The sequence below is a fragment of the Odocoileus virginianus genome, chromosome 2 (assembly GCF_023699985.2).
Source record: "Odocoileus virginianus isolate 20LAN1187 ecotype Illinois chromosome 2, Ovbor_1.2, whole genome shotgun sequence".
NCBI lineage: Eukaryota > Metazoa > Chordata > Mammalia > Artiodactyla > Cervidae > Odocoileus > Odocoileus virginianus.
Window position 1 is genome coordinate 96506099 of NC_069675.1, and position 24921 is coordinate 96531019.

Below are 24921 nucleotides of genomic sequence, written 5' to 3' on the forward strand. Positions count from 1 at the left end.
TATTTGTTTTTTAAAAGCTCCTAGGTGATTCTCATGTGCAACAGACTTGTCCTAGAGGATTCTAGGAGGGTCCCGAAGGCCCTGTGAGTTCTTCCTAGGTGATGGGAATTGTTGTTCTCATGGTCTTTAAACTTTGTCCCCAATTCCCAGAGGTCATCAGGCGCCTCTTGAGGATTAGGGATGGGCTGAGTGGACAGCCTCCTGGGTCTGCAACACCAGTGCACATACCTATTATCAGAAACATTCCAGTTTTCCCTGCTTTACAAGGGAGCTTCCTGTTTTACAATGTTATATGTGTTTTTTAGGTATTTGGAAACTGTGGATATCTCTTTTGATAACCAAGATCATAAATGGGGGCCAGGGACAGTGAAAAACTTATTTTATTAGATTTAAGGAAAGGATACTCATGGTGGAAAAATAATGGGAACGAATACTGTTTATTTTGACTGACTTCTTGTTCTTACAGGGCGAGCTGCTCAGGGCAGTCCAAATCCGGTGCCCTCAATGGTCCAGAAATCACCTCGGATAACCCCTCCAGTGACTAAGTCAGGCTCTCCTCAGGTATGTTTAAACTCAGCCTGCAATACTGTGTTTATTAATTTACTGCCCCAAACATACATGTTTATAAAGGGAGTTTTTTGTGGGGTTTTAGAATTCACACCTTTGAAAAAGTATTTCGGACTATGTGATAGGAAGTACCGAAGTGAGAGCTATGAATGTTTGTAATGTTTGCTCATAAAAGCCATTTAACACAACCCTAGAATCTTAGGGTTGTTTTCTCTGCTGATTCCTGAGCTTATCCATGCTGTGTTCCATTTGTGGAATCCTATTCATGTCTGAAGACTATAGTATAGCACCTGATTTTTTTCTGTCATTCCCAAAGTAATCAAGAAATCTCCCACTGCCCTCTTTTTTTCTGCCTTTCCATTATGACTTGGTTTATTTAATTTAATTTTTTACTAACATAGAGTACACATAGGGGGAAGGAGGACACATATCCACCTGGGTGAATTGTCACCAGCTGAGTACACCTAGGTAACCAACACCCAGAACAAGAAACAGACCATACTGGGGTCCCAGAGTCCCCCTCCTGTGAGCCCTTCTAAACACTACCCCTGCCAAAGGGTTCTCACTATCATGATTTCTAATAGCATAGCTTAGTTTCGCCTGTGAGTACCTTCTGTAAAATGGAATGACACAGTGTACATTCTTGTATCTGGCTGTTTTGCTCAGTGTTATGTCTGTGAGATTTTTCCATATCATCATTGCTGTCTGGAATTCACTGGCGACTATCACTACAAGTTTCATCCCACCCTTGACGGACATTTGAGTAGTTTCCATGTTGAAGTCATTGTGAATCAGGTTGTTATGACCACTCCAGTTGACATCTTTGGGTGAATATGTGTATGCATTTCTAGGAGTGGAATTGTTAGGTCATAGAGTATGCATATATTCCTTCTTAGTACATTCCCATCAAGCATATTTGAGTTCAGCTGCACATCCTCACTAGTCTTGGTAGTTTACATTTTTATTGTTGTTGTATTTTATGGTTTTAATTAATATTTCCCTGATGACTAGTAAAATTGAATTTTTTTCATCTGACTATCTTCTTTTCTATGGTGTCTGTACAAGTCTTTTACCTATTTTTCCAATGGGTTGTTTTTCTCTTATTGACTTGTAAGTATTCATTCCTTATTGGATATGCATATACATGTGTAAACACATGCATGTAATGCAAATACTTTCTCACTCTCCGAATTGCCTTTACCTTCCCTTCAGGTGTCTTTTGATGAAAAGTTCTTAATTTTAATGTAATTTAATTATTTTTTTAAGATGAGTTCTTTTTGTGTTGTTTGAAAATAAGTTCCTGTTCCAAGGTCAAAAAGATATTTTCCTAAAAGTTTTGTTATTTTGCTTATAATATTAGATCTATAGTCTATCATCTGAGTTTATTTTTATAGTTTAAAGAAAATTTTTTTGGAGAAGGAAATGGCAACCCACTCCAGTATTCTTGCCTGGAAAAGTCCATGGACAGAGGAACCTGGCGGGCTGAAGTCCATGGGATTACATGACTGAGCATGTATGCACGAGGGTGGAGGGAGATGGGTTGGTAGCAATAAAGTGGTAGAACTAAAAAAAAAAAAAAAAGAAAGAAAATTGTTTGTCCATTTCCTGCTTGATTACTTGAGTGCCCTCAGAGCAGGAGCCGTGTCTTGTTCTTCTGTCTCTCCCAGTCTGCTGCCCTCCCTGCCCCAGCACATACCTCTACAGGCTTCACAGTAAATGCCCAGCTTACAGCCGGAGCTTTTGGCATAATACGTGACGCATGGCATTTATCAGTGCCACTGTTCTACTGAATGCTTATGCAGTCTAAAAACTCTTCTATATGTTCATTGGTGTAGGTAGCAAATCACCTGACGGTCCTCTCAAGCAGAATTCTTTTTTTCTTTTTTCCATTATTTATTTATTTGGTTGTGCTGGGTCTTAGTTGTAGCATATGAACTCTTAAGTTGGGTCTTATGGGATCTAACTCTCTGACTAGGGATCAAACCCAGGCCCCCTGCATTGGGAGCACAAAGTCTTAACCACTGGACCACCAGGGAAGTCCCAAAGCAGAATTCTTGATCTCTGTCTTCCAGGAACCTGTCCCTGTTCTGGTAGCCCCATCTCAAAAAGCAGACTAACCTGGCAGTTTGCTCCAGCCCCCGATCTGGAAGTCATCTGGATTCCTCTCTGTAATAGCTCCTGTCCAGGTCCATACTAGCAGAGGTCTTGCCAGCTTTGCTCTGTGATGTGTTATTTGTCATAAATCCACATCTCTGTCCCTGCTGATAGCGAATTTCAGGCCATTACCATCTGTACCCCCAGTAGCCTCCTGACCACTGTTTCTTCTCCTACTTGTCACTGTCTTCCATGCACTATTGAATAGCAGGAGGAATCTTCTAATATCGTAAATCAAAGAATAGTTTCAACTCTCCTAAAACTCCACTAGTAGTTTTCCATCACAATAAAATCCAGACTCCTTGGTATAGTCATACATGACCTCCCTCTGGCTGCCTCCAACTCCCTCCTTGACTTTATGTGCCCACATTCACTTTTGCCCCTAACTTGCCAAAGTCTTTTCTGCACTTGGTTTTCTCGCTACCTGGAGGTGCTTACCTAAACTTGCCGTATCTTTCTCCCTTACTTCATATCTCAGTGCAGAGACAGTGCTTAGTGAAGGCTTTTGGGCCATCTCCTCTGAAGCAGTGTTTTCACTTTCATTCTCTCTATATGTTTCTGTTCGTTTTTTTTCACATCGCTTATCACTTGCTGCAATTACTTAAGACTGGCTTACTTCTTCTTATGTCTTGTCCCAGTGGAAAGTGAGTTCCGTGAGAGTAGGGACCTTATCTGCCTTGTTTACCTCCATCTCCACTGTCTAGAAATGCCTTATACCAAGAAGGCACTCAGCAAATACGGGTTCAAAAGACTGAATGGTGGGACGGCAACAGTATTGTGAGAGTGCTACACCTATGACAGACACTGAGCCACCTACTCTAGGAAGCCATTGCTTGTAGCATCTTGCTTAGGGTATGGGATGCACTTTTAAACCTTTGCCTTTCATTTCAGCCAAAATCACTTCAGCCTCCTGTTACAGAAAAGCAGGGACATCAGTGGAAAGAGTCAGATCCTGTGATGGCCGGAATTGGGGAGGAGGTAAATTTGTTCCTGCAGATTTTTTCCAGAGATAGCTCTGATGGTGAGACTTGAATGGCTCTGGCTGCTGACTCCTATGTGACTATTTTATTCTGGCATTGAGCCTTGGTGTGTCCTGGGAGTCCATGCTATTAGTGGGCCCAGGAGCCGTGACAGGACTGCCACACCATTCAGACTGAGTCGTCTCCTCATTTGTGGCCTCGACAGATCGCTCACTTTCAGAAGGAGCTGGAAGAGTTGAAAGCCCGAACGTCCAAAGCCTGTTTCCAGGTGGGCACATCTGAGGAAATGAAGATGCTGCGAACAGAATCAGATGACCTACACGCCTTTCTCTTGGAGATTAAAGAGACCACAGAGGTTTGTTTTTGATACTCTTCCTAAGTTAAACATTGTCATCCTGATACTCCGTGGGTGTATATATTTTTTCTCTTAAAGGACCACTGGTAGTGTTTTTTATGTGGATGAGTGGTTTACCCAGGAATACCTGACTTCAAACCTTACCTTTTGTTTTAGTCACTAAGTCGTGTCCGACTCTTTGTGACCCTATGGACCATAGCCCGCCAGGCTCTTTGGTCCATGCAGTTTCCCATGGATACTGGACAATGAACTATGTGACATTGCACAAGTTATTCTAACAGCTCTATGTTTTAGTTTTTTCATGTGGAAAATGGAATAGTAAGTACTTTGTATCCCATTGACACAAGGCATTCCATTAAAGTTTATTCTAGTTGTTAGTTTAGGTGTATTTGAAAATTTACTAGCTTTTTTTCTTGGTATAAAAGCAAACTTTAATGAAGATATTGTGGGTTATTTACAGGAGAAAACTTACTGTCTTTTATAGTCAGTTGTTAGGTTATAAAGTGTTAAGTTTAAGAAAAAATCAGGATACTCAAGAGCATACGCAATATAAAAGTAACAGATGTTGGCTGTTCACTGTATTATTTACTGTGTTACTTTTTTTCTGGCTGCGTAGGGTCTTAGTTATGGCATGTGGGATCTAGTTCCCCAATCAGGGATCAAACCCAGGGCCCAGCATTAAGAGTTCTTAGCCACTAGACCACCAGGGGAGACCCCTGTGTTTCTATTATTACTCCTTACTATGTGCCAGACGTCTCAATATTATCTCAATGAATCTTCACAGCTTTTCTGTGTGGTAGGCACTGTTATTATTTCTGTTTTGCAAGAACAGGAAACCTAGGTTTAGAGAGATGAAGTGTTTTCCCAAAGTCACCCAGTTACTGAGTGATAGTGCCAGGATCCCAATTCAGATTGCCTGACTCCAGAGTTCTGGTCTTAAATATCGCACTTGGAAATAGGAAAGTTCTCAAGGGTGGGGGAGGGATAAATTGGGAATTTGGGATTAAGAGATACACACTCTCTCTATCATAGATAGACCACAAGGACCTACCATATAGCACAGGGACCTGTATTCAATATCTTGTATTAATAATAACCCATAATGGAAAAGAATCTGAAAAAGAATTATATGTGTATATGTGTATGTATGTAAAACTGAATCACTTTGCTGTACATTTGAAACATTTTAAGTCAACTATACTTTAATAAAAATTTTAAAACTTGAAAAAAAAAGAATTCTCCAAGGTTTTAGCAGTGATCATCTTTATTTACTTATTTTTTTATTCTTTATTTTTCGACTGCACCCTGCAGCATGCAGGATCTTAGTTACCTGACCAGGGATTGAACCCACACCCTTGGCAGTGAAAACACCAAGCCCTTCCTTACCACTGAACTGCCAGAGAAATCCCAGTGATCTTCTTTAGACAGAAGGATTACCAGTATTTTTATTTTTATTTCCTGAGTTTCTGATCATTAAAGTTGTATTTTTTTAATGAGAAAGGAAAAAAAAATGAATGTTAGTATCTTTCTTTCCAAGCAGTGAAATTCACTTTTGGCTCTGTTCAGATGTTCATCTTGTTAATATCTGAGAAGCACCACCTTGATCTAGCAAGAAAGGTTTATTTCTCAGAAATACCACTTTTGTATCAGCCCATCCTTGTACCTTTTCTAGTCTCTTCATGGAGATATAAGTACTCTGAAGATAACTTTACTGGAGGGCTTTGCTGGTGTCGAAGAAGCCAGAGAACAGAATGAGAGGAACCGTGACTCCGCGTATCTGCACTTGCTCTACAAGAGGCCGCTGGACCCCAGGAGTGAAGCTCAACTCCAGGTAGGAGAACCTCACCAGAGCTGCCAAAAACAGACACCTAGACGGGCACACTCCTCTGGAAGGTCCGGGTTTGCACGACTCCCTGGACAAAGTTGTTCATTTCCTCTGAGTGCTAACCCACTTCATATATACCTTCTTGACTGCAACAAAGAAAACAGCACTTTCCCCCTTGAGGTTTTTTGGATCAACAAAAAGATAATTTTTAATTAAATCTTAGGCTTGGTAGAAAGTAGCTGTTGAAAAAGATATATTTAGAAGTCAAATCAGGAATAATAATTATTACTGTAACAGCTGTTCATTGGGCGTCAGGTGCTCTGTGAGGTGTTTTTAATACAGTATTTCTGGTCTTCAGAACCTGCTGCCGTGCTTGGTGAGGTTACTGGTCCCATTGCTCACTCCACTCACGTGGAGTGCCGTGGGCCAGGGTGCTTGCCCGAGATGATGATGTTGCTGGTCAGAGTGGGATCAGAATCGAAGCTTCCACCTGCCAGACTCCTTCCTGTAACTGTTGGCAGTTACTTTTCTCATTAATTCATAACTATTCCTTTGGCTAAAAATCTGGTTTTTGTTTTCATCTTTCAGTGCAGTCAAAGTTGTTGTGTCACAGCTTTAGGTGGGGATCCTCTCCCACCACCTCGAGTTTGCCTAGAATCTGGCAGGAGCGGCTGCAGGGGCAGCAGAGCTGGTCGTCCTCCCCAGGTCATCCTCACATGAGGGTCTATGAGTGTGACGAACCCCCTCCTGCCTCACAGGCTCTCTGTTTCTGCCATTTCCATGCCACGCCTGGTAAACTTACTGACAGCAGGAAATGAAAGTGGCTCCTCCTTCCAGAAAGCTTGAAACCCCTGTTGTGTCCTTCCGCCCCTGGGGTATTTCTCAAAGTGTCCTTCTCTCAGGGATGGTAACTCTTTTAGCAAAGAATGCCAACTGCCTGCCTCCCTCTTGTCAAATCACAAATGTGTTGCATCTGATTATACTTTTTTCCCACATGCCTTTTCAGTTCTTGCTCTGTATCCAAGCTAAAAGAATACAGCTTTGGGGGAACACTTTCCCCATGCAAGGAAAATAATTTTCTTTTTTCACAGTGTGAAGTAGACAATAATAGCTAGCATCTATTGAATGCATATGATATACAAAAAAAGGATAAGGGAGATAGAGACACTGGAACTATTTAAGTCTCACCACTAGTCAGTGCTGGACCTTGGAGCCTGGGTGGTCTGTCTCAGAGCTTGTCCTCTTCAACACTTCACTGCAGCTGGAGTAGCAGCGGAAGGATGAACATGAAAATAGAATGTGGGACGGTTTGCCATGGGATTGCAAATAGGAGAAATATTTGTGCTAGGCCTTAAAAGAAAAGGGGTTGTTTTCCTGGTAAACAAAGTTGGGAGGGCATTCAGAAGAGCGAGCATGAGTTCATGCAGAGATGTGGTCACGTTTGAAGTGTCCACAGTAAAGGGCTCCCTGTAGTCCTGGAGTATTGAGTTGAAATTTGTATTTGATGCTAAGCTTACTGCTGCTTCCGAGAATCAGCCTGACCCTCTCTTAAGTGACATTGTCATCTTCAGTTAGGGCACAGAACCTTGTCCAAGAATAATTTTGAAAATACAATTAAACAGAGTACAATCTTGGTGCAGATGTAAAAGTATTTCCCCATGTATAGCACTTCATCTTCATTTGTATACACATTTAATGAAATGCATCATTTTCATTAGTGGAATGCTCTATTTTAATTTTTGAGAGTTAAGTTATGATGCTATAAAGGTTAACACTAGATCAGAATTTAAAGAAAATTATTGCAGGCCTAAAATGAATTAATAGGTAAGACTTTTAATAATGGTAAATTCCATTTCTAGTACTGATACTATTCTTTGTTTTTGAGAAATGACTTTTTACCCACTGGTGAGATGGCTTATGTGTTCTATTCTATGACTAGATGGATAGGTACAGAATTATTTTCAGTGCTGTTTTGTAGGATAATTTTGTCTGTATTACAGTTAATTTCATGGGTGGGAGAGCAAAATCTAAATGGGTGTACTATTGGAGTAGCAGAGTACAGTGGAAAATTCCTAGGCCATGTGGAGATACTTTACAAGAGCTGAAAAATGAGATCTAAGCCAGAATATTGGTTCCCTAGAGGCCCTGGGCTGACACACCCTTTCTGTTTCCCTTTTCTTAACACTATCTCTCTGTCACACGCTTTAAAAGGTTGGGTTTCTCTAACATTCTAATAATTATTTGTTGTTATTTAGTCACTAAATTGTGTCTGACTCTTTTATGACCCCGTGGACCAGACTCCTCTGTCCATGGGATTTTTCAGGCAAGAATGATGGAGTAAGTTGCCATTTCCTTCTCCATCTAATGATTATATTAAAACCTGTTATGTTTTCCTTATTCCTTGTGGTTCTCAGTGTAAAAAGACTTCAAAGTCATTTTAACTGTTTTGAGACACATTCCTGCAAACTACTAGAAAACTGAGTCATTTTGCCATTTCATTTTTTTCTTATAGGAAATTCGGCGCCTTCATCAGTATGTGAAATTTGCTGTCCAAGATGTGAATGATGTTCTAGACTTGGAGTGGGATCGGCATCTGGAACAAAAGAAAAAACAAAAGTGAGCGAGATCTCTCACCCACCATCTTGATAGTGCTGTGGCCTTTTAAAAAGATCATTTAGGAGGGTTTCTGAAAACCCTACACAAGTTCTTTCTCTTTGACACAGTTATTATACATCAAGAAATTCTATGGAATAATAACATTGTTCACAGCAATACATAACAGCATTTACAGCGCGGTTTATGAGAGTGAAAAGTTGGATTCAACCTAGTTATGCAAAAGTTAAGAGTAGCTAAATCTGACTGCATTTTTCTCTTAAACAAAATACTGTGTAACCATTGAATCTCATATTCTCAAAAAAATCATGTTAAATATTTTTTCTGTTTTACATGAAATATACAAAATATATAATTGTGTAACTAATTATTAGGTACAGCATATAAAATATGAAAAAGTTAAGACATGAAGTCATACTGGATGACCTCAGTGTAGAAGTCTAATGTAGAAAAGGCTGGTAATAAATCCATCAGAATACTCACAGCTGCAAGATGGGATTCAGAGGGGATTTTCTTTTACACTTTCCTGTATGTTCCGGATTTTCCTTTGAAGGAAACATTGCTAATTAGTTTGGATAACTAAAAGGATGAGAGGGATGATAACAGATAGAGGAAAACCTTCTGTTGTGATCTTCTGTCCATGGATATTTGGCTTGATGCCTTGTGTTTTCCAGAAGGAATAGAATGCAGTACATTGTGAAAGCAATAAGCTGATGTGAAAAACAGGTCAGCCCTCCAAATGCTAGATTTCTGAAACACCTACACTTGATCAGTGTGTTTAGCCTTGTAAGGAAATAAACCAGGAAATGATCTGTTTATTTGTTTACAAAACTGTGAGGTCACAGATTTAAGTAGGGCAGCCTGAGTGTTGTGTCAGGGGCAGGGCTAGAATGTGTTTAAAATTCAGTAAACAGAATTTAATACATGAGATTGTATAGCGTGGAGAAAGGCTTTGTGCCCAACCCGAGGAACCTCAGAGCATAGATGGGGGAAGACAGAGGTGAAAATTGATCTTCCTGATGCTGGCGGGGCAGATTCTGTGACCTGGAGCCCTTGTCCCCTGGGGCAGCTGGGCCTCTTTAGAAGAGGTTTCAGAGGGCACTCCCCTGTTGCTAAATTCATGTTCCTCCCCAAGTGAGAGAATGGCTTGACGTGACAGCATGAAGATGCTGCTCGGCTTGACAGTTGGAATACTCTTGTCTAATTAATTAATACGTTGACTTTTTAAAAAGTGCATGAGGCTAACAAGAAAAGCCAGGCTTTCTTCTCCTTTAACAACCCCATGGATTTTCTATTAATACTTAATGTGCCTTTTTAAAGTTTCCTTTCTGCAGAGTTCTGACTCTTAAATTTATAGTTTGCTGTCACGTCTGTCTTTTAGATCCTTCTCTAAATATTATCTGGAACCCCACTCAAATGCCTTTTAAAAATTTATGTTGAACTAATGACCTTGTCACCAGAAAGAAAGGGACCATTGTCCTTTTCTCCTTTTATTTCTTTTGGGTGGGGGACCCCCTGCTGCCAAGTTATGTGCTGTCCTGTTTCTTGACGGCATTCTGAAGACATGCTTTTTTTTTTAATTAATTAGTTTGTTTTTTGGCTATGCTAGGTCTTCATTGCTGCATACAAACTTTCTCTAGTTGTGGACAGTGGGAGCTGTTTTCTGATTGTGCTTGGGCTTCTCATTGAGGTGGCTCCTCTTGTTGTGGAGCACAGGTTTAGTTGCTCCATGGCATGTGGAATCTTCCTGGACCAGGGATCTAACCTGTGTCCCCTGCATTGGCAGGTGGATTCTAAACAACTAGACCACCAGAAAAGTCCTTCTTAGTAACTTCTTGATGTTTCTTTCCCACTAGTGGTTCTCCATTTTACTATTTTCACTGTTAGAGTTATAGTCCTTTTTTTTTTCTTTCCAGTGGAAATTTCCTTTATTTGAACCACTCTCATACAGTTCTTTCCTCCTTGCTCTAAACAGGCGCCTGCTTGTGCCAGAACGAGAGACACTGTTTAATACTCTTGCCAACAACCGCGAAATCATCAACCAACAAAGGAAGAGGCTGAATCACCTGGTGGATAGTCTCCAGCAGCTCCGACTTTACAACCAAAACTCCCAATGGAGCCTTCCCTTGGATGTTCCCTCCCAGAGCGCCACACACAGGTATGCAGGAGAACACGTCTGTTAGAGCCACGTGTGCTCAGTAAATGAGTTGGGATGAGCAGGTAAATACACAGAACAAGGTGGAATAGTCATAGAGTAGTTTAGATGTGGGTTTGAAAGTGACTTTGCTGTCTTCCATCTTTGTGATCCTGGTCAGATTCCTCACCCTCTCTGATCCTTTTTCCCTTTGCCAAAAAGTGGGGCTAACGATAGCCTTCCCAGTAGCTCAATGGTAAAGAATCCCCCTGCCAATGCAAGAGATGCAGGTTCGATCCCTGAGTCGGGAAGACTCCCTGGAAAGGGAAATGAGAACCCACTCCAGCATTCTTGCCTGGACAATCCTATGGGCAGAGGAGCCTGGCAGGCTACAGTCCATGGGGTCGCAAAAGAATTGGACACAACTGAGCATGCATGTACACAGGGAACTAACAATATGCACCTCATGGGATTACTGGAGGGTTTAAGTCTTTAAATTACCTAGTAGTATGCCTGATGAAACAGATCCTTGATAGATAATAGCTGGTATTGTAGTCATAGCATTATTGTTGAATCGAAAAGTAACTGTCAGGATCAACTTGTCTGGAAACTCAGATCTGTCATTTTGCAAGTGTGGAGATTTCAGACCCTGCCTTAGACAGCTTACCCCTAAAGTTATCAAAGTGGTAACTACCTTTAGTCTGAATGTATAGATTTTAATTGCCCTTCCTTCTAGAGCCCTGTTGGGCTTTTGTTTGCTCTGGGAGTGGGATGTAGCAGTGAGACTGTGATCATTTTCCCTTTGGGTTAATTCATGGTTTCGTCAGATTTTTCATTTCCTTTTCAGGATGCTCTCATCTCTTGCCTTTGTATTTAGGAGGATAATGTACCCTCACCATTACCTTGAGTCCCAATTTCACAGGTCATAGTTGGTTCATACATAACATTGCCCTCTTTCAGTTTTGACAGTGACCTCGAAAGCCTGCGCAATGCTTTGTTGAAAACAACTCTAGAGTCTCACACCAAACCGTTGCCTAAAGTACCAGGTAAATGCATTCTTCCCAGTCTTTAAACTGTTCTCTTTCATCTACTGACCTTGAAAACCAAGTTTTAAGCATTTATGGGTTCATGAATTTCTTGCAGCTAAACTGTCCCCTGTGAAACAGGCGCAACTGAGAAATTTCTTGGCCAAGAGGAAGACCCCACCAGTGAGATCCACTGCTCCAGGTAGAGCAAACCAGTCCTGAATTTTTAGGATAAACTGAGGAGTAGATTGTGTGGGAGTAGGATGGGGTTTGTATGTGTGTCTGTGTGTGTTTTCCTTTGGTTCTTAATGGGAGATAGAGGAAGTGTCTCCAGACTCTGTCATCCATCTGAATGTGGAAGTAAGAAGCAGCTTATACATAGTCAACCTCAAGGTGGTGGTTTTGGCTTTTACACAGTGTGTTCCGTAGTCCTCAGGCTCTGTGGCAGTGACTGCCAAGGATTTGGGGGGAAGCTGAACTAGTTCCAGGGGTCCTAGCCTTTGCTTTAGCTAGAAAAGCTTTATTTTTCTGATTTGTGCCGGATTTTGAGTAAGGCTGCATTTGAAAAAAGACATGCTCAGTAGGCACACGTGACTAGTGGCTACTCTGATGAGAAATGCAGCCATACAACATGCTGGTGGTGGTAGTTATGAATGGACTTGCTCTGTGACTGTGTGCTGCACATTGACGTGCCTCAGAACACTTTGGTACAGTGCTGTCCAGTAGAACTTCCTGCAGTGGTTGTGATGTCGGATCTGTACTGTCCAATACAGCAGTTAACCAGTGGCCATTGAGCACTTTAAGGGGGCTGGTACAACTTAGAGGCCAAATTTTTCATTTGTTTTTCATCTAAATAACCACACATGGCTGATGGCTGTTGCAGCCTAGCAGTAACCCTAGTACAACATTGGTTTTCTTTCTTTCTTTTTAATTAAAAAAAATTCATTTGGCTGTGGCTGCCAGGGGAGTCCCCATGCGTGGTTTTCACTTGCAGTTGTTTATATTACATTTGAAAAAAGTGAAAGCGTTAGTTGCTCAGTTGTGTTTGACTCTCTGCGCCCCCATGAACTATATAGCCGACCAGGCTCCTCTAACCATGGGATTCTCCAGGCAAGAATACTGGAGTGGGCAGTCATTTCCCTCTCCAGGGGCTCTTCCCGACGCAGGGATCGACCCTGGGTCTCCTGCGTCGCAGGCAGACTCTCTTTTCCTGTGGGAGTTACCGGGGAAGCCCATGTCACACTCACACCATGATGCGTAAAGGCTTGTGGAGTGATGCGCCCGCAGGGCAAATAAGTCAGTGAGCATTAGCGATGCTTTAAGTAACTTGAGGAGAAAGGGCTGTTTTTTGTTTGGTTTTGATGTTTCCAATACACAGACAGTAACATGACTTCTGAAATTCATGGTAGAAAGTAACACGGCATAAAGCCTTACCTTATAGTTTATGGAAGGAGGAAAACGGGGAAAGTGAGAAGCGATTTTAGTGACTTTTTTTTTTTAACTAATTGTCTCATTCAAAAGAAGCATTGCATTTACCTGGCATTGTTTGAGACCCTCAGGACTGAGGATGTGATGTCTTCTCCAGTTTCTATTAGGCCTATTCTTTGAAGTTTGTTGTTGGAAAGCAGGGACCACAATGTGACTGCCTGTTCACCCTGCTATGGGAGTTTGTTGCTTTTCTGAGATGGCGTTATTGCCCGTGAACTTCCTGCTTTCACACCAGCGTGCCTTCTGTCTCTCACCTCACTATTTTCTGCCCAACAGTCAAAATGCTCTTGTCCTATACAGCTGAGTTTTGCAAAACCCTTTTGAGCAAAGACTATCTTTGTTCACGTTCAACCGCAGCTGCTTCCACTTAAAATAAGTAATAATTAAGTCGCTTTACAAATTGGATATTTCTCTAGCGACAGTGAAAATTACATAGCTTTTGGACTCGAATTGTCTCAGTTGTCTTGTTTTGGGCTCTGTAGCCAGCCTGTCTCGGTCAGCCTTCCTGTCTCAGAGGTATTATGAAGACTTGGATGAAGCCAGCTCAACGTCATCCATTTCCCAGTCTCTGGAGAGTGAAGACACACGGACATCCTGTAAGGATGACGACGCAGTGGTCCAGGTCCCCCGGCACGCTCCCGTGGTTCGAACACCTTCCATCCAGCCCAGTCTCTTGCCCCAGGCAACTCCTTTTGCTAAATCTCATCTGATTCATGGTTCGCAGGGTGTGATGGGAACTTCAAGTAAGTAAACAGTAGGATCAGAAACAATCTTTTCCCTAAGAAGTTCCTAACTCATGAAGGAACTGTGGCTGGGTTTTGTACTAGCAGACGCAAAAGTTGTAGATTCTAGCCCACTTCTGCTAATCTTTTAGAAATTACGGACGGAGTCAAGAGATGTGTTCCCCTTGAAAGTGGTTGGTAGGACACTGAGGAAGAGGAGACGCTGCAAGGCTCATGCTGTTACCCTTTACCGTGGAGTACAGTGTGTGCCCTCCCGATCTCGGCTCATTTCAGCCACAGCCATGTCCTGGCTCAGAGCTCACCAGCCATGGTGCTCATTATCTGTGGTGGCTCGCCGACAGGACCTTTGTTGGGCTGTCAGATCTTCAGCTCAGAGTGTCAGGACTTTGTAGTGAAGTGACTCCTAAGTAGACCAACCTAGGAATGAGGTACTAGAATGGAGAGATTTGTGAGAGGAGAGCTAACCTTTTCTCTGTATGGGCATAGACGTTATATCACTCAGTGTCAGAGAAAATGATCATGTAATGTATTTTCTCCAGTAGAAGTGGGCAGACAAATAGCACACAGCATCTTTGAAAGATAAAAGTGCCAACCTGTCAGTTTGCCAGTATTTTCTGTTAATGCCTAAGGATTTTAAATCTTCCCATTTTCCCTGCAACCTAACATGGAGAATTTACCATTTTAATTTTTGTGTATTCTTCTATTCTGACCCACTCTCTCACTTAACTTTTCTTTTTCCCTCAGTGTCTACGCCTGCTAGCAAAATTATTCCCCAAGGAGCTGATAGCACCATGCTTGCAACAAAAACTGTGAAGCATGGTGCACCTGGCCCTTCCCACCCCATCTCTGCCCCCCAGGCGGCCGCCGCAGCAGCACTGAGACGGCAGATGGCCAGTCAGGCACCAGGTAAAAGCGACGGCACAGGGGCCGGGAAACGGTGGGCCTTTTGCTGCCTTTGAGAAGACAGGACTGATGTGACAGCTCTCGCCTTTGGGGGGAGAGTTCTGAGAGGGCAGAGACTCAGTTGGAAACTTGCCCTTAAAGGGCTGTATAAGATCTGCCACGTTCAGTTAAGTTCATTTGCATCATTTCATTTTAGATTGAATGTAATAAGGATTCATCCCTATTTTTTAATAATGTCTGTTTTAAGCCCCAGAATTAATCTTTGCTGTTAGATTACCTAATAACATTAGAGTTGTCTCAGTATTTTAAGAATTCGAGCCACCCTTTGCAGTGAGTGTACATGTGCCCATTTTGCTTTAGAGTAATGCTCAGTTTGGACAGGCGAAGGTCACCAACCAATATGTAACAAAGCCCAGACTCCAACCCTGTGTTGTTTATATTGAAGTACTGCTTTTCCTTAAGATTGCAGTTTTAACCTGGAAACGTAAAGCTCTAAGGAACTAATCAGCTCTTGCATTTTGTCAGTGGTTTGTGGCTCTCCATAATCTTCTACATTAAGATTTCTAAGTAATTTGCCTTGGATCTTCAGTTAATCAGTTTTTACAAACCAGTGCTTCTCAACCAGAGACTTTTTTACTCTGCCTGCTTCCCCTCCAACGGTTGGCAGTGTTGCTGCCCAGTAGTGGGTAGAGGCCAGGAATGCTACAAAGAAACTCCCAAAAGCACAAGAAAACTCTACAACAAAGGATTATCCATCCCCCGAATGTCATTAGTGCCAAGAGTGAGAAACTTGGCTATAAATCATATTTTTGTTTTAGCTGAATGAATGTTTTTAGTTTTATAACTGCTTAGAACATATACCAATTTACACTAAAATTTTAAAAGATGGAAAAGACATGGTGGTTTGATTTAGCCAAAAATAATTGCCATTAGATAATGATAGATTTCTAGGAAAAGTTCAAATATTTAAACTCTTACTAAGACATCTAAAATAGATATGAAAGAGCAAAGACAAGACAACTTTTTAAGTTACTTTTGAGCCTTCTGAAAAAATAAGAAACCCTTGATGTTTTAAATATTATTTGGACCAAGCAGAATCTTACCATTGTACTGAACAGACCCTAAATCAAGCTGATTGATTATTTATCAACTTCAAGTCTACCAGGATTTAGGTTAGTCCACTCTCAGCAGGAGGTGATGTGATCTCTATTATCATTTCAGAAGACATTATTAAAAAACAGGTTTTGAAGGTGTAGGCACCTGTGAGTGTTAAGGATGAAGTATGTGCAGTCATAGGTAGGGCGTCCCTGGTGACTCCCTAAGGAGGGGGTGAAGTAAGCTGCCATAGACTGACCATCCTACCTGGGCTACAAGTTCAACTGTGCCCCAAATATAGTTGGAGAAGATTCAAGAGCTTTGCTTAGGCCTTCTTAATAGTTAATTATAATGTCACAAAGTCCTGGGCTACAGTGTTAAATTATAAGACACATACAAAAAGGTATGAAAGCTGATAAGCCTAAGATAGATAGATAAGTAGGTATCAAATCAGTCCCTGTTGCCATTCTTTAATTCAGGCCTTCTTGGCCTCCTCCATTCTGGTTCAAGCTCCATTTTTCATATTTTATTCACTGTGTCTTTCTCACTAAAGCATGAACTTCTTTAGAGAAGAAACTATATTTTAGACATTTTTTGTATTCCCAGCACCTAACAGAGTCTAACAATAATAAGCTCATGTGAAAGAGTGGTCGAATGAATGAATGCACGGTGGAGGCAGGAATACTGGTAGTCCTCTAGCTCTTTCTGCCCTTTTCCAGGAAGAGCCAACAATATGGCAGGTACCTCAGCTCTGCTCTATAAGAAGCTGGCTGGTGAATTCCTTTTTTCTGAACTAGTACATTTGGTTAAATTGCACAAAGCTTCATTGAATATTCTTTATGAAGGGAGTAAGTAGGCCAGCTGTTCCATTGAACACAGTGCTGCAAAACTGCCTAAATTTCCTTTATATAATAAGTTTGCATTCTGCTTGAGTTTGTGTCCTAGTTATTCATTAGACCTGGCTGGAATTTTGATCCTGTATTGCAATTAACATGCCTTTCTCTTCTCTATTTAAATAGCTGTCAGTACATTGACTGAATCAACTTTGAAGAATGTCCCTCAAGTGGTAAATGTGCAGGAATTGAAGAATAATGCTACAGCCCCGTCTGCAACGGTGGGGTATGTTACTGCTTCCTTAGTGTGTCTAAGCCAATGAATTATTCTGCAGTAGCGTAGAACTGCCTGCAGGGAGCAGCAGTGCTATTGTCCCAGTGTGACTGTTTTTGGTGTAGAACTTCAGATTATAAAAGGAGCGGAATGGACAGCTAATCTCAGGCACACAATTGGGTTTTCAGGAAACTGTCCTCTCCAACTGGCAGTAACAGTTACCTCATAAACTTTCCAAGTCTTGGTGTTACATACTCAGTGTGCTGTTTGCCGAATGTAAGTCTGCATGTGGTGCACATCATTATTAAGTCAGGTAAGGTGGAGGGTTTGATTTATTTTTTCAGATACTCTTGGGGCTCCTGAGTGGACACTTGAACTCTAACACAGACTATTGATTCTAAAAACCCAATGATGGTTTCTCCTCCCTTCCTTCCCCTCTCCAGGCATTCCTGTGTTTTCAGATGTATTGTTTGTATGAAAAAGCAGTGGTTTAAAAGGCAGCAGCTCTGTTTGGAGACTTCAGTTTCTCCCCATGCCACATCTGAGAGCTGGATCATTGCTGCCAGAACTGTGTGAATCTGTGTTTAGAATTCAAGGCATTGACTCCCTCCCACTGTGGGCGGCACAGTTCATAGAACATGCCCGTGTCCTGTTACTCCAAGTCTTTTGTAGCCAGGAGCTCTGCATTGTGGCTTGGGGAAGAGTTGAGGGCTGTACCCCCAGTTTGTGAGGACCAGGGTCATTCAGGGAGTTAGTGTCTAGTGCCTGTGATTAGTCCGACTGCAAGAACAGCCACTGACTCTGTGTTTTCTCCAGTTCACATTAGCTCTCCTCCCCGACCCCAGGTCTGCTCCCTGTTCTGTTTTGGCTTTATCAAGTGGCCCTACTTCTCTAGTCCACTGGCCTTCTCTTTTTTCCACATTGGTCCATTTATCAACACTGCCAGGAATTTCTTAGTTATCTCAGGGCCGTACTAACAGCCAAAAACAAGCTTAGCTTTCCTATCATATAGTGACCTTGAAGCTTTGGTATGCTGTTTAGACCAAGATGGCATTTGTGGTTGTTGTGAACTTCTCAAGGGAAAGAACTGTGCATTAGAGTTTGGGAATTATAGCCAGATTCCTAGTGTAGGGTAGGCAAGAAAAAGCCACCACAAGGCAGAATCTTACATAAGACAGGAAAAGCCAGCTTAATGGTGAAAGAAACATGGTCTGGTATTTCTGGAATATTTTAACTGTTCTCACAATATGTGAGAAGCACCACTTGATGATTTCCTTTATCTTATCTCAGGCTGTGTTTTCTTCCAGTGATTCATCTGAGCTGATCATTGATATGAGCTTTGTTAAAGGAGCAATTCTGAGTTTGCCCTTTTTTCTGACTTAAGAAAAATAGACATAAAAGTTTAAAAAGAGACAAAGAAACTCTTCTTTTCTCCACAGAATTGGACTCTGGTTGTTATTTAACTTGTATGCCCAGCATGGCACCTGGAATGTTATTTCTTTTTAATAACTACTTGTTGAATAGGTGAATCTAAGCACAATTGGTAAGTGGAAATTGATATTTACCACCTTCCCCAATAAGAAAGCTTGAGAGGGAGTTATACTCATTATAAAATGACTTGCTTTCAGATTATGTTAAGCAGTAGCTTCCTGAGTGTTTTTTGTTTTTGTTTGTTTTGTTTTTGTTTTTGGTGGCACCTCGAGCCTTTGTGGGATCTTAATTCCCTTACCAGGGTGGGACCCATGCTTCCTTCAGTGGAAGCATAGAGAGTCTTAACCACTGGACTGCCATTGAAGTCCCTCCTAAGTGTATTTTAAGTATTTAATTTTGCATTTAACTTCTGAGTAACATCTTAAAGAGATTTACTGTAAGATGAGGTTACATGTTTCTGCCATTGGTATAGCTTATGTTCACTGGCCTCACCCACTCACCCCTCTTATTCATTGACCAGCCATCCAGTTTTCAGGAAGAGGGCTTATCTGGGGCACATTCATGCTATTTAGACTCCTCTCCAGCGCTCAGTCACTTGATTCAGCAGATTTCTAAGGGGTGTCTGCCATGAACATGATAACGCCCTGGGTATATGGGATCCAGTAGTCAGTAAGACATACCAAGTCCCCACTTTCATGACACTTTTTTTAGCAAGAAGGCAGCCACCAAGCTACCCATTACACATGAGTTAGTTAGCTCTAGTATAATGAGTTTGGTGAAGGAGAGATATAGGGTGCTAAGAAGGCTCACAGTGAGGCAGTCTGACTGAGTCCGGGGCTGACTAGGAGGGTGGGAAGAAAGATGTTTCAGCTGGAAGTTGAGCGGTGACCAGAAGTTGCCAGACAGAGTGGAAGAAGAGTGTTATAAACAGAGGGGGCAGGATCTGTGAAAGTCCAGGCATGGGAAAGGGCAGAGCAAGTTTGAGTGCAGGTGAAAGGCCAGTGTATCTGGAGATAATGGAAGGTGAAGGAAACAGGGTGGAATGAGGTGAGAAATATGGTGGAATTTTTATTGGTTTGTTGTATTCCAAAATACACCCAGATCATCATTCCTTTCAGGAATTTTGGCATTTGTTTCTTCATTCTTTCTACAAATACTTAAGTAGCATTTTGTATATGCCACACACTCTTCTAGGTGCTGAGAATAACACAGTTAACAAAACAGACGCTGCCCCCCAAAATCTCCAAACCCTACCCTAGTCACAGAGAGACAAATGACAAGTAAAATTCATCTAAATGCAGTATTTTAGAAGGGGATAGGTATGATGGAGAAAATTAAAGCACAAAAGGGGTTTAGGGACTTTTGTCCGGACATGGTTGCAGTTAAATAGAGGCAAAGAAGGTGCTTCTCTTACATAACTAACGACTAACGTGTCTCAGAAATACCAGACCATATTTTTTTCACCACAAAACTGGGGATTCTCCTGTCTTATATGTTGATAATACTCTGCCTTGCAGTGGCTTTTGACATTTTACATTTGAATAAAGACCAGAGAGCAGGCTCTTGAATATCCTAAGGAAGAAAGCCCCAAGCACCAGACCTGTAGTGAGAGCTTGTCTGGCAGGTTCAGGATGAAGCCAGGCAGCCCCTGGTGGCTGGAGGGAGAGAGGAGAGTGGGGTAGGGCCGGGGTACAAATCGAGTAACATCTGGTAAGCCTGGTTGAGGACCTGGCTCACCAGTGGATGCTGAGTAACCTGATCTAATTTATATTTGCTTTTTTAAAGAAATTTTAGTAATTTTTAAAAATACTGGGGCATAATTAACACACAGTAAAATTCACCTTTTTGTAGTCTAATATTCCACGAGCTATGATAAATGCAGATCATTTTGTTGACCTGTGGGTTTAGCAGGAAGTTTCTGGTTCTTATATTTAGAATAGATGAGAAGGGCTGGAGTGAAGAAGAGTAGAAAAAGGGAGAACAGTTAAGAAGCTTTTTCTTTTTTATTGTGGGTAAACATATGTATAACAAAATCTGTTATTTTAACCATTTTTAAGTGTACAATTCAGAAACATTAAGTATGTTTACAGTGTTATATAACTGTCACCCCATCTGTTTCTAGAACTTTTTCATTATCTCATATAGCAACTATGCCCATTAAATGGTAACTCTTTATTCCGCCTTCCTTCTAGTCCCTGGTAACCTCTAATCTACTTTCTGTCGCTAAGAATTTGCCCTATGTGTAATATTTGTCCTTTTATGTCTGGCTTATTTTACTCAAATTTTTAAGATTCATCCATATTGTGAAGTGTTAGTCGCTTAGTCATGTCTGACTCTTTGTGACCCCATGGACTGTTTGTTATCCACCAGGCTTCTCTGTCCATGGAATTCTTCAGGCAAGAATACTGGAGTGGGTAGCCATTCCCTTCTTCAGAGGATCTTCCAAACCCAGAGATAGAACCCAGGTCTCAGGCATTGGAGGCAGATTCTTTACTGTCTGAACCACCAGGAAAGCCCATGTTGTAGCATATATCCGAATTTCATTCCTTTTATGGCTGAATAACATTCCACTGTATGTATATATCCTGTTTTACTTACCCATTCATCTGAAAGTAGACACTTGGGTTGGGTGTTTCCCCCTCTTGACTATTGTGAATAATGCTGCAGTGAGCATTGTTGTACAGCCCTCTCTTTGAGTCCCTGCTTTTCAGTTATTCTGGATAATGTTTTAGGAGTAGAATTGCTAAAGCATATGGCAGTCTACTTTCTGAGCTAAATGTAACTCAAACTGTTTTCCAAAGTAGCTGTACCATTTTACATTCCCAATAGCAATGTATGAGGTTCCAGTTTCTCCACATCCTCACTAATATGTGTTATTGTCCATCTTTTTGATTATAGCTATCCTAATGGATGGACATGGTATCTCCTTGTGGTTTTGATATGTGTTTCCCTGTGACTAATGTTATTGGATGTCTGTGTGCATATTCGCCATTTGTGTCTTCTTTAGAGAAATATCTCTTTAAATCCTTTGCCTGTTTTTTAATTGGGTTCTTTATCTTAATTGTTGAAGTGTCATTTTTTTTTTTTAATATTTATTTATTTATGTGGCTGCACCAAGTGTTAGTTGAGGCACACAGGATCTTTGATCTTCGTTGAGGAAGATTTCTTTTTAGTTGCAGCATGCAAACTCTTAGTTGCAGGATATGGAATCTAGTTCTCTGACCAGGGATTGAACCTGGGACCCCTGCGTTGGGAGCAAGGAATCAGCCACTGGACCACCAGGGAAATCCCAAGGTGTCATATTATTTATGTAATCAAGATTCAAGTCTCTTATCAGATACATGATTTGCAAATATGTTCTCCCATTCTTTGTGTGGTTTTCACTTTCCTAATGGTGTCCTTTGCAACAACATTTTTAAATTTTGATAAATTTCAATTTATTTTTTTCTTTTATTGCTTGCACTGTTGGTGTCTGATATATGTTTAAGAAACCATTGCTTAATGCAGGATCATAAAGATTTACTCCTGTGTTTTCTTCTAAGTTTTATAGTTTGAACTCTTAGATTTAGGTCTTTGATCTGTTTTGAGTTAATTTTTGTAAATACTGTGATTTGTGATCCAACATCTTTCTTTTGCATGTGGATACCCAGTTGTCCCAGGGCCTGTCTGGTGGCTCAGTGGTAAAGAATCTGCCTGCCAATGCAGGAGATGCCATACAATCCCTGGGTTGAGAAGATAACCTGGAGAAGGAAATGGTAACCCTCTCCAGTATTCTTGCCTGGGAAATCCCGTGGACAGAGGAGCCTGGGGGACTGCAGTCCATGGGGCCGGGCCGCAAAGCGTCAGACACGACTCAGTGACTGAACAACCACCTCCCAGTTGTGCAGCACCGTTTTTGGAAAAAACCTTTTTCCCCTTGAATTGTCTTGGTACCCATGCCTCACTGAATGGTTTTCTAATGTTAAACCAATCGTCAGTCATAATGTCTTGAACTTTTTAATATATGGTTGGACTCAATTTGCTAAAGTTTTGTTAATAGTTTTGCGTCTGTCTTAATGAGGGATGTTGGTCTGTAGATTTTCTTTTCTTGTTATGTCTTTGTTCCATTTGAGCTTCAGAGTAATACTAGCCTTTTAGAATGAGTCAGAAAGTGTTCCTTCCTCTTCAGTTTCTTCATCCTTAAATTTTTGTAGAATTCACCAGTGAAGTTATTTTGGCTTGGAAATTTCAGTTTCTTTAGTACATATACGACTGTTCTGCTTATCTACTTCTTTCGTAGTTTGTATCTTTCAAGAAATTCATTTCACTTGAGTTGTTGAATTTATTGGTATGTCTTTCATTAATAGTCACTGATTATCATCCTTTAAATGTATATAGATTTTATTTCCCTCTTAATAGTAATTTGGATCTTTTTTTAGCCTATCAGTCTAGCCAGAGTTTCATCAATCCTACTGACCGCAGAGAGGCCAGCTTCTGGCTTCACTGACTTTTTCCCCTGCTTGATCTTGATTATTCCGTTTTCCTGCTTACTCTGGATTTTATTTACTGTTCTAGTTTCTTAAGGTGAAAGCTAAGGTCATTGATTTGATGCTCCTCTCTTCCAACGCAGGCATTTGCTGCTATAAATTTCCGTCTAAGAACTACCTTGGCTACCTCCCACAGATTTTGAATGTTATTTTTTCATTTTCATTTAGTTCAAAACATTTTAGGTTTTTTGTATACCTATGAGGTATTTAAAAGTGTGTTCGTTTCTAAATAATTGGGCATTTTCTAGATATCTTTTTGTTATTGATTTTTAATTTAATTCCATCATGGTTAGACATGTTTTGTATGACTTGAATTCTTTAGGTTTTATGGAGACTTCATCTATGACCCAGAACTGGGGTCAGCAAGGTTTTTCTTTTTTAAGGGCCATACAGTAAATAATGTAAGCTTATGGGAGATACAGTCTCTGCCTCAACTACTCAACTCTGCCATTGTAGCCTGAATGCAGCCATAAACAAAATGTAAATGAATGGACATGGCTTTGTTACAGTTCAACTTTATTTACAAAAGCAGGCAGCTGGTCTTTTGTTTCTAGTTTGCCAATCTTTGATCTGGAATGGCAATCATCTTGGTAAATGTTCTGTGCCACTGCTCTTATTGGGTGGCATGTTCTATAAATGTCAGTTAAGGTGGTTCAGTTCAGTCGCTCAGTCTTGTCCGATTCTTTGTGACCCCATGGACTACAGCATGCCAGGCCTCCCTGTTCATCACCAACTCCCGGAGTTTATCCATTGAGTCAGTGATGCCATCCAACCATCTCATCCTCTGTTGTCCCCTTCTCCTCCCACCTTCAATGTTTCCCAGCATTGCAGTCTTTTCAAATGAGTCAGCTCTTCAAATCAGGTGCCCAAAGTATTGAAGTTTCAGCTTCAACATTAGTCCTTCCTTTGAACACTCAGGACTGATCTCCTTTAGGATGGACTGATTGTATCTCCTTGCAGTTCACGGGACTCTCAAGAGTCTTCTCCACCACCATAGTTCAAAAGCATCCATTCTTCGGCTCTCAGCTTTCTTTATAGTCCAACTCTCACATCCATACATGACTACTGGAAAAACCATAGCCTTGACTAGACAGACCTTTGTTGGCAAAGTCATGTCTCTGCTTTTTAATATGCTGTCTAGGTTGGTCATAACTTTCCTTCCAAGGAGTAAGCGTCTAACTTCATGGCTGCAGTCACCATCTGCAGTGATTAAGATGGTTGATGATAATTTTCTGTCTGCTTATTCCATCAGTTAATAAGAATAGTGTTGGTATTTTCAAGTGTAGCTATGGATTTGCTTATTTTTCTTTCAGTTCTAACTTTTTTTTTTTTGCCTCATTTGTAGTTCTGTTGTCAGTTGCATAAATGTTTCGGATTGTCACATACTTTTGATGAAATGGAGGTAGATATATGTTACAGTGCCATTTTCTGCCTGTGGTCCTTTGATTTCTGTTTTCAGTCGTGGAACAGAACATTTCAGATTAATTTCTGATGATCTCTTCTCAGGTGCATACTGCCTAGTAGAATATAGTCATCCAGAATATGATAATTCCAAGTTTGGTATTTCCATCTCGTCTTGAACACTTCTAGCTGTTGATTTCCATTGTTTTGGTTCATGATCATGCACAAGTCTTTGAACACATTTGATTAGCAGTATACTGTCCTTTTCTGCTTGTTCTTTTAGATCGTGGTGGATCTGATTTAATCAGTTCATTTATTATCTGAGTGCATGAACAGCATTTATTTCTCTGCTGGGTCATCACATAGCCCAGTGTGTAAATACTGTGAATCCTAATTTTCCATGTTTGGGGATTTAGGACACCCAAGAGATTTATGGGTTTATCACAAATAAACAGAAGAATAATTACACTTCGTCTGCTTCATGTATGATTTAATTCACCATCATATCATAACTAAGTTTGAGGTATAAATGTTCTAAAGTTGCGTGAATTGCTGCTTTTATTTTTATTCGTAG

General features: G+C 41.0%; 1 protein-coding gene across 4 annotated transcripts in view; it reads left to right on the plus strand.

Annotated features, from left to right (window-relative positions):
• The window catches only part of NUP214 (nucleoporin 214), an 85328-nt gene that overhangs the window by 19911 nt on the left and 40496 nt on the right, over positions 1 to 24921 (plus strand). For all 4 annotated transcript variants that reach the window (XM_020875551.2, XM_020875552.2, XM_070454765.1 and 1 more), the window contains exons 14-24: positions 467 to 561; positions 3613 to 3699; positions 3907 to 4056; positions 5729 to 5887; positions 8394 to 8497; positions 10470 to 10652; positions 11589 to 11674; positions 11772 to 11855; positions 13624 to 13884; positions 14629 to 14790; positions 16902 to 17001. In XM_020875551.2, the coding sequence (XP_020731210.2) occupies positions 467 to 561; positions 3613 to 3699; positions 3907 to 4056; positions 5729 to 5887; positions 8394 to 8497; positions 10470 to 10652; positions 11589 to 11674; positions 11772 to 11855; positions 13624 to 13884; positions 14629 to 14790; positions 16902 to 17001 (1471 nt within the window). The remainder of the gene's footprint in view (positions 1 to 466; positions 562 to 3612; positions 3700 to 3906; positions 4057 to 5728; positions 5888 to 8393; positions 8498 to 10469; positions 10653 to 11588; positions 11675 to 11771; positions 11856 to 13623; positions 13885 to 14628; positions 14791 to 16901; positions 17002 to 24921) is intronic.